The 13,746-nt window shown below is 41.5% G+C and overlaps 3 protein-coding genes across 3 annotated transcripts; 2 read left to right on the top strand and 1 right to left on the bottom strand.

The window, feature by feature from the left end:
• Positions 1–4,651: 4,651 nt before the first annotated feature.
• LOC115979656 lies at positions 4,652–5,878 on the bottom strand. Its single transcript, XM_031101711.1, has one exon. The coding sequence runs from the start codon at positions 5,876–5,878 to the stop codon at positions 4,652–4,654; it is 1,227 nt and encodes a 408-aa protein (XP_030957571.1).
• Positions 5,879–9,639: 3,761 nt separating this feature from the next.
• On the top strand, positions 9,640–10,451 carry LOC115979655. The gene is made up of 2 exons (XM_031101710.1): positions 9,640–9,875; positions 10,019–10,451. Exons 1-2 carry the CDS (start codon positions 9,640–9,642, stop codon positions 10,449–10,451), a joined length of 669 nt encoding a protein of 222 aa, XP_030957570.1.
• An 81-nt stretch (positions 10,452–10,532) lies between these two features.
• On the top strand, positions 10,533–11,117 carry LOC115979653. The gene has a single exon (XM_031101708.1). It carries the CDS (start codon positions 10,533–10,535, stop codon positions 11,115–11,117), a length of 585 nt encoding a protein of 194 aa, XP_030957568.1.
• The last annotated feature ends 2,629 nt before the right edge of the window (positions 11,118–13,746 follow it).

Below are 13,746 nucleotides of genomic sequence, written 5' to 3'. Positions count from 1 at the left end.
ACGTGTTCCATCATACGAGTCCAGAGAAGGCAACTTGAACTTCGATGGTAGAGGGTGACCGTTGATGGAAGCCGTAAAGGGGGAATCGATTCTGTGAACCAAATCTTCTATCGGGTTCGCCCTCCTCATATTCTCTTTCATTTCCTCCATAACTCTCTTCATCTGGTCCATTTCTTCCTTCAAATGTGGTACCGTTCGTGAAGTGGTGCCTCTGAACTGACTTCCAATTTCGGTACTCTCTCTACCGCCATGACACTGTGTTTGTCCTCCCTCTTCACGTTCTTCACGTGCCTATCTCCTCATATTAATCTCCATTCTTAACTCTTGATTTTGGCGAGTCAACTCCGCCATAGCGTCCGCCATAGATTGTGCATGTTAGACAGATGGCGTCTGCATGACCGGTGCAGACTGGCGATCACGATGAGGGATGCTGCTCCCCTGATGGCCTGAGCTAGTAGCCCTTGATCTAGTCCAAACCATCAACCCTTTGTCACGGAGAAGTAAACTGTGAAACAATCTCCTCCCCACAGAGGGCGCCAACTGATGATTTCTTGGATATCAATGGGTTGACAAGACTCGAGCGATGATCTTTGGGCTATCTCCTGTAATACAAAGAACACTGAATCAGAGGGGACCGGTGGGGACCGGCCAAAAATCCTCCAATGATAAAGTTAGTTACTTTTGAACTCTCTGTAAGGAAGAAGTATTCTCTCAAAATGAAATTGTCTGACTCCCCTTACCCTTCATCGAAGAAGCCTTATATAGTATACGTAGAACAGTTATCTGTTTAGTAATCGTTCCCAATGTCGAGGAGTCCAGAGAATTGGGGGTAACTTCCATAACCGTTGTGGAAGTTACCTGGGTTGGACGGGCCGGTGAACTCGTCCATCCTTAGTAAAGATGGACGAGACTTCCACGATGAACTCGTCCATCTTTAGTAAAAGATGGACGAGACTATCTTGGAAGGCTTGCCCTGTGTAAATGATGTGTAGGATTCCATGAGGTATTGTCCGTCCATAGATGGACAAGGTTAGTCAGAACGCTTGGAACATTCACTTCGCCTATCGTAGCTTCTTTCGTTGGACGAGACCTATGGACGAGTTATGGACGGATGATTTGTGACACCATCAAATGTCATTAACCTTTAATTGAGCCGAGACATATATGGCTTAATTGAGGAAGATTGACTTTGTTTTCTTTTCCTTTTGCTTTATTTCTTGGTAACCAAACAGGGGATAATTGCATGATTGCAGGAATGGAGAAAAACGAAAGAAACATTTGTTATTTAACTTGGGTATTATGCTAATTACTTTAGGCTCACCAGCAATGAAAGTGTCAATTTCAGTTTACATAGCATCTGTATGTAGAAATGCAACAAAGTGAGTGGACTGTCAAACCAGTTAGTATGCATCTTGTGAATTATCCCAAAAGATTTTTGGCAATTGAATTTCTAGAGTCCTGAAATCCATTAATCGTTCGTTCGTTACATTCCATGATTTCCCTTGTAAGTAAAAAAACATACAGTAATTTTGTTGTTGACTCTTATTCCCAAGGGGGTTGCAATTTTGTGAGATGTTCCTATGCATTTGGGAAATGAATCTATTCTTTTGAAAAAATGTCTGCAAAAAGAGTATTGCAATAAATCTTCAATTAGGAGTTAGGACTACATCACCATGACTTGAGCAAGCCATGTTCATTATTTCATATATTCTGTCGAAATTTAGGAACACCAACTTAAATGTTTCCCAAATAACACCTACTTAAATTGTGTTGGGTAAATACTTTTTGGGTAATCTAATTAAATGAGTCTTAATGGGTAAATTCATTGGGTACCCTTTTTTTTTTTCTTTTTTTTTAAGCTCTTCTAAAAAAAGTTCAAAATGTTTATAAGAAAAAAAATTCTAACCCTTAGTCCCTAAACACACACAGCCGTCAATCTCTTTACCCTCCCTTTCTAAGAGAAAATCTAATAAGCCAACGACTTTGGGACTTGTGAATTTGAATAATGGCAAGTCCTATTATTGTTTGGGTGCTTCCATACCATAAAACAATGCATGAGAAAAGCCTCTTGTGGTAATAAAAACAACACAACAGCCCAAGGCAAAGCACAATATATTGAGGTAGTAATTATTATGCACATTCATTGCAGCCACAACAACATTGTTAACATTAGGCAAACAAATTAAACACACAACCAAAAACCAATGAACTTGTGATAAAAAAAACAAAAAACAAAAAAAAAACCCACGTACCAAAACAACAATAAATCAACAAAAACCCCAACTTATTTTTATAGTTAGCAATCCTAACATCACTTCAAAGTTTTTCTTTCATATTTTCACAAACATCTTTTGTACATTTCAAAAGCAATATTAAAGTACAATAAAACAATAAATCGTCCATAACAGGAAGCACTGTTAGTGGTGTGGTGTGGGACTTGTGGTTACTGCAGCCACGGGTGACCCACAAAAAGGTATGGTGAAAGAAATAGAGGTTTTGAAATTTGGAGAATGTTGAGAGAAGAGAAAAGGCAAATGAGAGAGAGAGAGAGAGAGAGAGAGATGTCCCAAAATTTGAATAAGCTTTCATCGTTTCAACTGGTTAATAGAAGTTAGGATCTACAATGGTTATTTGTAGGTGAGCTAATGTAATCCATTGGTTGGGACTACAAGGCCAGCTTGTTGTGCTTGTAGTTTGAGACTACTTAATAATTTTCCATGGCTAGGGAAGGTTCAAGGCCTACACCACTTAGGAAAATGCCTAAGGCTCCCCAATAATAAAAGGCTCCAAATTGTATAGATGAATAATTGGTTTCATAAAAAAAAAAAAAAAAAGAGGTATAAGTGTGTTGTGTGCTCTCTTCCCTTAAAATTTTTAGTCAATAGAAATCTAGCCTAATTTTAAGTTCAAGTTATTTAAATGAGATATGTACACACATTATTCTTAAACCATTTCTCACAATTTTTAAGGGTATTTTTTTTTTCTGCATTTACTCTTTCTCTTTGTTTTCTATTTTATTTTTGTTTTCTGATTTTTTTGGTTGTATTTATTCTTTGTTTCATTGGTTATTTAAAAATGAAAATGTGTTATGGTTTTACTAGAAATGAAAATAGAGTGTTAATTCAGTGAGTCAGTTATATATATAGAACCCTGTTTCCATCTATCCGCAAATTTTGTTTTGTCAAAACCCCAACTATCAAATTCTTTATTTAAAAAAAAAAAAAAGGTTAAAATAGTCTATTACTCAAGCTTTAGATACATATAGGAGCCATATGTTGTGAAAGTGTTCCTTTGACGTAATCTTCCATTAACGAAGAGTGTGAGGAAGAGAGAAAAAAACATATTAAAAATATGGGTTGGACTCTTAACTTGAAGAGAGGCTATATGTATTAACCATCTTACATAGGGGTAGGTTCTGTGCTTGTAGAGTCAACCCCTATGTGAGAGGGTGATTATAGATTCTATGCACCATCTTTTTTCCATTTTTTGAGGCTGGTGAGGAAAGAAGATAAGGTAACTAAGTCGACTATTTTTTTTTTTCCTTTCTTTTTTACATCCCAAGGGGCATGGTTTGTTAGTTTGAGTTCACACCTGGCTTGGGCAGGAGGGGAGTTCTAGTAGTGGTAGCCCCATCATGCCCTGATGGTCCCAAGCCATCTAAGGGTAGTTTTAAGTGAGTAAGGAGCAATGATCACATGTGCAAGTCCCCTTTTTTCTCATGTATATATATATATATATGAGACTACTTTTTTATGAAAAAAAGAAAAAGAAAATAAGAAAATAAAAAAAGAGGTTTAGGTTGGATAAAGAGAAAGGTTGCGCCAAACAAAGAAGTTGAAAGGTCACTTTATGAGCTCTTGTTGTGTGTGTGTGTGTGAGAATCTTCATAAGGGTTCCATAGTAGTTAATGATAAATAACCAGTTGTTCTAAAAGCACAAGTTGTTAGGAAATAGTGAATTTATTTAATTAACCATAATTCTAAAAATTCCTCTCACATGTAGGCATAGGCTCTCCCTTAATAAGTGAGGCTAAACTCGTTAGACAACCCTTTCACAACACACATCTATGCATTTGGCAACTTTATGAGTTTAGTCCAAACAAAGAAGCTATAGACCTAGATGATGTACATTGCCTACAGGGGCATAGCCAGGAATACATACTTGGGGAGGGGGGGGGGGGGCCGGGTTGTAACTGAGATATACTAAATATAATTCTTAAGTCTATTGGATACAAAATTATCAACTTTCATATATCATTATATACTTGAACATGTTGGGAATTCAACCGAAATTTCAAACCTGTGAAAAACAAAAAAATAGAGAAAACAAAACGCCAAAAGTAAAACAATTACATGCACAAGACAGTATTTACGTGGTTCGACAATTTGCCTACGTCCACAAAGTTGCAGGGACTTCACTATTATAAAAAAAAATTACAATGTGCGGCTACAGTGTTTTTCTTTCTCAAAAACAACAACAAGACAAAACCCTAATCACCAAAAAAAACGGCTTTTATATCCTACGGACAAGATTCACAATGGGCTACAAAATGGGCCAAAAATTTTTTGTCGGCCCAAGCCTCCGCTGCATGGACTAAGCCTCAGTAAATTTCCCATTATTCGAGTCAAGTCAGGTCATCAACCGGATCAAATCATGCCTGACGATGATTTTTCATGGAATAAAATTCATCCATTATCATCTCTATAGTGAAATTCCCTGCAATTTCCTTCTCTATATAAACTATCATATTATCTGCCAAAAGCTCATCCTCCATTCTATTGCGAAGTCTTGTTTTTAACAACTTCATAACTGAGAAAGCTCGTTTTGTAGTTGCTGTAGAAACTGGAAGGGTCAACACAAGACAAATAAGTCTATCAATCAAAAAATAGATTTTAGACTTTCTTGAAATTTTTAATCCCCTACATAGCTCGGAAATTGTACTCATATTCTGAAAATCTGGATGTTTTATCACATCAAGCTCATAATGTTGCAATTGAGACTCCAAAAGTTCTTGTTCATATTCAGTGAAATCTTGAGGATAATATTTCTTAACCAAATTGCATATATCAACAATTTTGAATAATCTAAAAGCATCCTTGAGATTTAAAGTTGAACTAAGAATGACAAGTTCCATTGTTAGCTCACAAAATCTACTTTTCAATTCTTGCAATTGAAAGTCTATTGCAACTACAAATATGCCAATTCTAAAATGATGTTCCATTGTTAAATCGTCATCTTGATAACAATATCTACCTCGACCTTTAGTGTAACGAGCATTCATATCAGGAATATCAATTTCATGTTGCTCACAAAATGATATAACACTAGCAAGTAAAGGCTCCCATCCATCATCTCTCAACTTTTGAATAAGTGATTTTGTAGTTGAAACTAAATGCATGGCATTTAAAAGGTCTTGAGAATGTTGTTGCAAAGCTTGACAAAGAACATTAGTAATTCCCATTATCTCTTTCATCAAATGCAAGATTAAAATAAATTCAAATGATGTTAATACCTGATAAGCTCCCTCGGCATCACGGCGTTGTTTATAGTTAGCCCGTTCCTCAGAGATAGTGTTGATAACTTTGCAAGTAGCATCAAACATTTTAATCAAACTACAAATAGATTGAAAATGAGATCCCCACATAGTATCTCTAGCTCGTTGCAAAGTACCAATCTGGTTTGCACCTCTTCTAATCTCAATTTCATTAGAAGCAATCATATTCTTAACTTGTTCTGCTTGGGCATGTTGCAATTCATCATTAGGCTTACTAGAACCAACAACAATATTGATAATATTAACCAAATGATCAAAGAATTGATGAACATCTTTTACTTCTCTAGATGCTGTAACTAGAGCTAATTGCAACCCATGAGCCATACAATGTACATAATAAGCATATGGGCAATCTTTAAAAAAAAGAACTTGTAATCCATTCCATTCACCACGCATGTTACTAGCACCATCATATCCTTAACCTCGAATATTTTCAATGTGGAGGTTGTAACGAGAAAGGACAGCACATATCTCATTCTTTAAAGTCAATGCAGTAGTGTCTCTAACATGCACAACATGAAAGAAACGCTCTTTAATGAAACCTTCTTTATCAACAAACTTCAAATGATGGCCATTTGCTCTCTCTTCGACTCATCCCGGGCTTCATCAACAAACATGCAAAATTTTGCATCCCCAATTTCTTCACGAATAGCATTTCACACATTACTAGCAAGAATATGCAAAACCTCCTTTTGAATTGTGGGTGATATATATTTGGCATTTCCTGGAGCATTTTCCAAGACAACACTAGCTACTTTGTCGTTGAAAGTTGATGTGAATTTTATCAATTCAATAAAATTACCTCTATTTTTTGAATCAAGGCTTTCATCATGACCTCTAAAAGCACAAGCTTGGAATGCTAGCCATCGAGCACACTTTATTGAGGTTTTGAGCCGCAACCGATTATTCTCTAATTCTTTTGACATTTGTTTCTCAATTAGCTTGTCAATATTTCGTGAATAATTCTTTAAATCCTCGCAACATTTCATAGCAATTTTATGTGGGGAGTTTGGTTCTTTCCCTTCATGATGAATTAAAAATTTTAATTAGAAATTTTTGCTTAGTTATATGAATGTTATTCATACTAAAACAAAAAAAAACAAAATTTCCACTATAATTTAAATAGTCAACCCATTTTTAATACAACTTTAATTAATAATAACCCCTCAAACAAAAACAAAAATAATTTAATTAATTTGTCTTTTATAATGTATTGGTTAATTTAATTATATAGCTTTAATTATTGTTGTTTAGCGTAACAATAAACTATATTGCTTTAATTTCTTTGTCATTAATTATAATGCTTTAATTTGTTATATTGTTTAGTCCCTTGTACATATTACATTAAAAGAGCCGAACATTATACATTCCACGTGCAGCACAATAATTAAAGCAATGTAATGTGCTGCACATTACATTGCTTTAATTATTGTTTACCCGGCCCCATGAGCCCATCTACCCCCTCCCCACCCCACTCAACAGACAACAGACAAGCACAACATGCGCCCTAATCACAATAGCCAACTGCAATCAGAAAATTTTGCAATGCCAATCACAAATCACAACACAGTAAACACACGTTACACTAAAGACCAACAAAAAGGGATAAGATAAAGACAAATTTAAAAAGGCAAAAACAGGAAAAAAAAGGAAAAAAGAAAAAAGCAAAAGCTGAGTCAGCTAACCAATAAAAGAGTGAGATTAGATTACAGATAGGCTATTAAAGTTAAAGAATAAAGAGACTCAGAGAAAGACGTTCATAAATCATAAATCATAAATTTCATTTCAATTTTTTCATTCAATCATTCAGTGAGATAGAGAGAGAGAGTCAGAGAGAAATACCATGAAGGAGGGCCGAACTGCCGGAGGAATTAACTAGTGAACGAGCAACGCTGCACCGGAGCAGAGGCAGAGCGATCTGCCGTCTGCAATCTCCAATGACCGATCTACCGTCTACGATCTACAAAAATTTCATTTCATTTTTCATTTCAGTGACAGTGAGATAAAGAGAGAGAGAAAAAGAGAGAAATATCTTAAGGGAGGGCCGGAGGGAGCACCGAAGTAGAGGCAGAGCGATTTGCGATCTCCGATCTGCGATGAGGGGCTAACGACGACGAGCAAGCTGCAGCGTCGCGGCAACGTGACCGTCATCGTGGGTTACTGGGTTTGGTTTTGGTTTGTGTATTGGGGATTTTTTTTTTTTTAGATAAACACCTCTGTCGCTCTGTGTTTGGTTTGCTGTTTAGTTTGATTTTCTTTTGCTGATTTGCTGTTGAGTTTGATTTGGTTTGTGTATTGGGGTTTGATTTCTCTGCCAGCGACGTGATGGGTTCAATTTTCTGATTCTCTGTAATTTTTTTTTTGGTTGAGAATCCGTGGGCTTGCCGTGAGCGAGCCACTGGGCTCACTGTGGGCTTGGCTTGTCGTGGGCTTCTCTGTTAATTTTTTTTTTTCAGATTTTAGTTCAAATTTTTTTGAGCTTTTTTTTTTTGCTTGAAAGTAGAACAGATAATTTTTTTTTTTTTTTTAATTTAGGGTGTTCAAATTTTTGATTGAGGCCAGGGAGAATGGGTGAGAAATGGGTAGGGGGCCGGCTAGTCTAATGTTGGGGGGGCCTATTTATTTTTTCTTCATAGTCTAATGGGAATTTTTTTTTTTTTTTTTTTTTTTTTTTTGCAAGGGCCACGGCCCCCCCAAGCCACTATGTGGCTCCGCCCTTGACTGCCTGTACATTTGGTGATGATGAGACTTGTGGGGGTAAAATTCATTAGTCAATAGTTGGCCTTGGAACCCGTGCAGGGCCCAGCCATAACAGGAAGTGAAAACAGGGCCAGAAGACTTTCAGCCCAATCTTGTTGGGCCGGACCTGTTTAAGGGGCGTCCGAGGAGGAGTGTCTCCTCGGACGCACCAAATGGGAGTCCAACGCACGCCCTGTACACGGTGAGAAATCGTCCCAAGTAGAAGGAAAATGCTACACATTCAGAAGGCAACCACAACTGCCGCATTAAATGCAAGGAATCTACTTTTCCAGCCGCATTAATGTAGAGAAGACAGGTGAATGGTGTTATCTTGGCCAGTGCAACTCACAGAAAAAGAAGGGAGATGTCCGATGGGACAGGCACTCAAGTGGAGGCCCAGATGGTTAACAAGTGTAAGGCCACTATCAATTGAAGGATGCTATATAAGAGAAGAAAATCCCCATGAAGAGGGGATCAAAAAATTGATAGAAAAAGGAAGGAAGAGAGAAAGAGAGAAAGAATTCTGTAAACAGAGCATAAGAAGCACTCATACAGCTCCTCGGACTGTTATCTCATGAAACTTAATGAAGTATCCCCACGTTCAATTTGTTGCATGGCTTACTAATAATTACGTTCACTCTGTCAAGACCTAGTTCTGTGACCCATTCTCTACAAATTCATTGTTGAGAGTCTTTTGGGCCAGAACCGCCTGCTTGCTGGGCCTGGGCCCCAAAAACCGCCCTTACAATTGGCGCCGTCTGTGGGAAGAACTTGTGTCTCGACAAGTGAAGCCGCGAGAAATGGAAGGATCAGGTTCGCGCCAAACTGGACGTGCAGATTCCTAACAGCAGGACAATTTTTTGAATCTCGAACGAGAGAGGGACCAAAATAAACAACGAAGGGGCAGTGTGAACACCTCTCACACGAGTGAAAGCCGTTCAAAGGGGAAGGGTCATGCATCCCCTGAGCAAAACGATCGAAGGGCTCTACAGCAAGAGATTGACGACTTGAAGAAAAAGTTGCGCCAAGCGCAGCGAAAACGTCCTCCACCCGGCTCGGACAGTAGCAGTGATGAGGATAACGAATACAGGCAAAAATCAAGAACTCCTCCGAGCGAGACCTTTTCCTACGAAGAAGAGCGGCCTCACAAGTGCGGCCACAAAAGTCCATCTTACCAGGGCACGGCCAATGATGCCATGAGCAGGGCTTTGGATCGCATATCCCAATCACCTTTCACGCGTAGGATAGAGAGGGTAGTGCTTCCTCGGCGGTTCCATCAACCGGCATTCGCCATATACAATGGTCGGACCGATCCAGTAGAGCATGTAAGCCAATTTAATCAGAGGATGGCCGTCCATTCCAGGGATGAGGCGTTAATGTGTAAGGTGTTTCGGTCCAGCTTGGGACCTATGGCAATGAGATGGTTTGATGCCCTCCCACCAAATTCCATTGACTCCTTCAAACAGCCGACACAGGCTTTTGGATCCCGCTTCATAACCAGCAGTAGAGTTCCTTGGCCCCTAGATTCCTTCCTGTCCTTGTCCATGCGAGAAGGAGAGACGTTGAAAGCCTACTCAGACAGGTACTGGGAGATGTATAACGAGATAGAAAGGAATTATGATGACGTCGCCATTAGCACGTTCAAGAGGGGCCTGCCGACAGAGCACAGCCTAAGAAAGTCCCTCACTAGGAAGCCAGTCACCAGCGTGCGTCAACTCATGACAGGATTGACAAGTACAAAAGGGTCGAGGAGGACCAGCAGATGGGGAAAGGTAAAGCGAAGGTTGTCCCTCAGGAGAGGAGGGACTTCAGGTCGGAACGATTTAACAACAGTAACAAGCCAAGAAGAGACTATGTAGAGCAGCCCGGATCTACTGGGGCTCAGGCAGTCCATGCTGTGTTCCGAGAACCGCTTTACAAGATCCTAGAGAAGGTGAAGTATGAACCTTTCTTTCAGTGGCCGAACAAGATGGCTGGTAATCCTTTGAAACGCAATCAGAACCTGTATTGCGCGTACCATCAGGAGCCAGGTCATACCACTGATGATTGCAGAAACCTAAAGAACCATTTAGATCAGCTTGTCCAAGAAGGGAAGTTGAGACATCTGTTGCATCGTCCTGAAGGATGGCAGGAACCGTCAAACAATGAAACCAGATAAAGTACGTTAAGGCCACCCATTGGCACAATTAATGTCATTCTCGCCGCACCTGGAAGGACAGGCTCCGCCCCTTTCAGGGTAATGTCAGTGAGCAGGTTCCCAACTGAGCCAGACAACAGGGAATCTAAGAGAGCCAGGGTGGGCGTCACGCCCTTGATCAGGTTCTCGGAGGAGGATAAGCGAGGTACCCTTCAACCCCACGATGATGCCCTGGTCGTCACGCTCAGAATTGGAGGTTATGACGTGAAAAGGGTGTTAGTTGATCAAGGTAGCGCTGTGGAGGTAATGTACCCCGACCTATATAAGGGGTTGAACCTAAGGCCAGAAGACCTGTCACTGTACGATTCCCCTCTGGTCAGCTTTGAAGGAACAACCGTCACACCGAAAGGCATGATTAGGCTGCCTGTGCAAACGGACTCAGACGTGGTGGAAGTGAGCTTCATTGTGGTAGATGCGTATTCCCCCTACACAGCTATCGTGGCCCGGTCGTGGCTTCATGCACTAGGGGCTGTACCATCAACCCTGCACCAAAAGGTGAAATATCCATCTGGAGGTCAACTCAAAGAAATAATTGGGAGCCAAGGAATGGCCAGGCAATGCATGGTGTCGGCAATCTCACGACGACAAAACAATGAACCTTCCGCTTCAGCCGAGCACGGATTATAGCAATTAACGAACTCGATCCCAACCGCGGGTGATCGAGGACCAGCCACGGAGGTAAGCTGTGAGGATCTGGAGAAAGTACTCGTCAGATTAGACCCTAAGAGGTTTTTTCAAATTGGTTCAGAATTACCGCCCCAGGAGAAGTCAGCACTGATTGCTTTTCTCTGACAGAATGTAGATGTGTTTGCTTGGGACCCCTATGAGGCCCCCGGGGTCAACCCAAATTTCATCTGCCACCACCTTAATGTGAATCCGGCTATAACACCTAAGAAGTAGGCTCCTCGGCGACCGTCAAAAGAACATACCGACGCCGTGAGAGAAGAGGTCGCAAGATTAAAGAAAGCAGGGGCTATCAAAGAGGTCTTCTACCCCGAGTGGTTAGCCAACACGGTCGTGGTAAGGAAGAAGAGCGGGAAATGGCGGGTCTGCGTAGACTTCACAGACCTAAACAAGGCGTGCCCGAAGGATCCCTTCCCTATGCCCTGGATAGATCGGTTGGTAGATTCGACTGTCGGACACCCTAGAATGAGTTTTCTAGACGCCTTTCAGGGCTACCATTAGATACCCTTGGCTGCCGAAGACCAGGAGAAGACTGCTTTTGTCACCCCAGTTGGAAATTGTCATTATAAGGTAATGCCCTTTGGCCTGAAGAATGCCGGGTCAACCTATCAAAGGATGATGACCAGGATGTTTGAACAGCACATGGGTAAGAGCGTTGAAGTATACATAGACGACATGGTGGTTAAAAGCAAGTTGGTGCCCAACCATATTGAAGACCTCGGCAACATTTTTCAAATACTGAGGAAGTACAAGCTACGACTGAACGCAACCAAATGTTCATTTGGGGTGGGATCAGGAAAATTCTTGGGTTATATGGTGACTCACAGAGGCATAGAGGTTAACCCTGACCAAATAAAAGCCATCCATAGCTTGCAGCCTCCTCGGAATCCTAAAGAGGTCCAGAAGCTTACTGGTATGATAGTTGCTTTAAACCGTTTCATCTCGCGCTCAGCAGACAGATGCAAGCCATTTTTTCTCCTATTACAGAAGTGGAAGGGATTTGAGTGGAATGAGGAGTGCGCTATAGCTTTCCAACAGCTAAAGGAATACCTCGCCCAACCACCGATTATGTCCAGTCCCGACGCCGACGAGGTTTTGTTCGCCTACATCGCAGTAGCCCCTCATGCAGTGAGCCTGGTGCTAATCCGAGAAGACAGCGGCACGCAGCGACCGGTCTATTACGTGAGCAAATCACTACAAGAGGCAGAAACCCGTTATCTTCCCCTCGAAAATGCTATCTTGGCCATCATACAGGCCACACGAAAACTTCCCCACTACTTTCAAGCACACACTGTAGTGGTGTTAACTCAACTCCCCTTAAAGTCCATCCTGCGCAGCGCCGATTACACAAGCAGAATTGCAAAATGGGGAATGATTCTGGGCGCTTTTGACATTAGATACATGCCTCACACCGCTGTAAAAGGCCAGGTCATCGCCGACCTAGTAGCAGAATTTGCGGAGCCCACACTAGAAGGAAAGGAAGTGTCGGGACTACTAGGGGCTGATGAGAAGGTGATCAGCACAATTTCTCAGCATGAACACACTTGGTGGAAAGCACACATCGATGGCGCAGTGAATCAAAGGGGCTCAAGGGTAGGACTCGTTCTGCTCTCACCCGAAGGGATAACCATAGAGAAGTCATTGAGACTCAGATTTTCAGCCACGAATAATGAGGCCGAATATGAGGCGCTATTGGAGGGAATGTCGATGATCCGGAAAATGGGGGGAAAATCCGTGGACATGTTCTCGGATTTGAGACTCATTGTGGGACAGGTAAACGGAGACTTGGAGGCAAAGGACGAAAGAATGCAAGAGTATCTGGTTCAGGTTAAGCACCTACAGACCCATTTTCATCACTTCCACTTGACGCACGTACCCAGAAATGGAAACACTCATGCTGATTCTCTCACGACGTTGGCTACCTCCTCGGCTCAGCCCCTCCCTCGAGTCATTTTGGTGGAAGATCTCATCCATCCATTAACGGAGAAGGCCAACGGGATTCGAGTACATAACATCAGGACAGGACCGAGCTGGATGGATCCTCTAGTGCTGTACTTGAAGCACGATACCTTACCAGATGATAAGGTTGAGGCTGACAAAATCAGGAGAAAAGCTACTCGATTCTGGTTGTCTGAGGACTCCAAGCTTTACAGACGCTCGTTCTCGGGGCCGTATTTACTGTGTGTGCACCCAGAGGCTACTGAACTCATCCTGGAAGAGTTACACGAAGGAATTTGCAGAAGTCATACGGGGGGTAGGTCTTTGTCCCACAGGGCCTTAACGTTGGGTTATTGGTGGCCGAGCATGCATAAAGAAGCCCTGGAGTATGTGAAGAAGTGCGACCAATGCCAAAGGTTCGTCCCGAACATACACCAGCCTGGCGGAGAGCTGAACCCATTGTCCAGTCCCTGGCCATTTACACAATGGGGCCTAGATATACTTGGTCCGTTCCCCAAGGCAATAGGGAACAGGAAATTTCTTCTCGTCGGCACTGACTACTTCACCAAATGGGTGGAAGCTGAGGCACTGGCGAACATTCGGGACGTCGATGTCAAGAAGTTTCTTTGGGAAA

The sequence above is a fragment of the Quercus lobata genome, chromosome 3 (assembly GCF_001633185.2).
Source record: "Quercus lobata isolate SW786 chromosome 3, ValleyOak3.0 Primary Assembly, whole genome shotgun sequence".
Lineage (NCBI taxonomy): Eukaryota > Viridiplantae > Streptophyta > Magnoliopsida > Fagales > Fagaceae > Quercus > Quercus lobata.
The sequence above is the reverse complement of the archived record's forward strand: the minus strand, read 5'-3'. Positions and strand labels throughout refer to the sequence as shown.

Excerpts from the sequence above, each read along its gene's own strand:
- LOC115979656 (XM_031101711.1), bottom strand. The coding sequence starts at position 5,878 with ATGGCTCATGGGTTGCAATTAGCTCTAGTTACAGCATCTAGAGAAGTA.
- LOC115979655 (XM_031101710.1), top strand. The coding sequence starts at position 9,640 with ATGGCCGTCCATTCCAGGGATGAGGCGTTAATGTGTAAGGTGTTTCGG. Across the intron at positions 9,876-10,018 it reads TTGAAAGCCTACTCAGACAG|GATTGACAAGTACAAAAGGG; the intron begins GTACTGGGAGAT and ends AACTCATGACAG.
- LOC115979653 (XM_031101708.1), top strand. The coding sequence starts at position 10,533 with ATGTCAGTGAGCAGGTTCCCAACTGAGCCAGACAACAGGGAATCTAAG.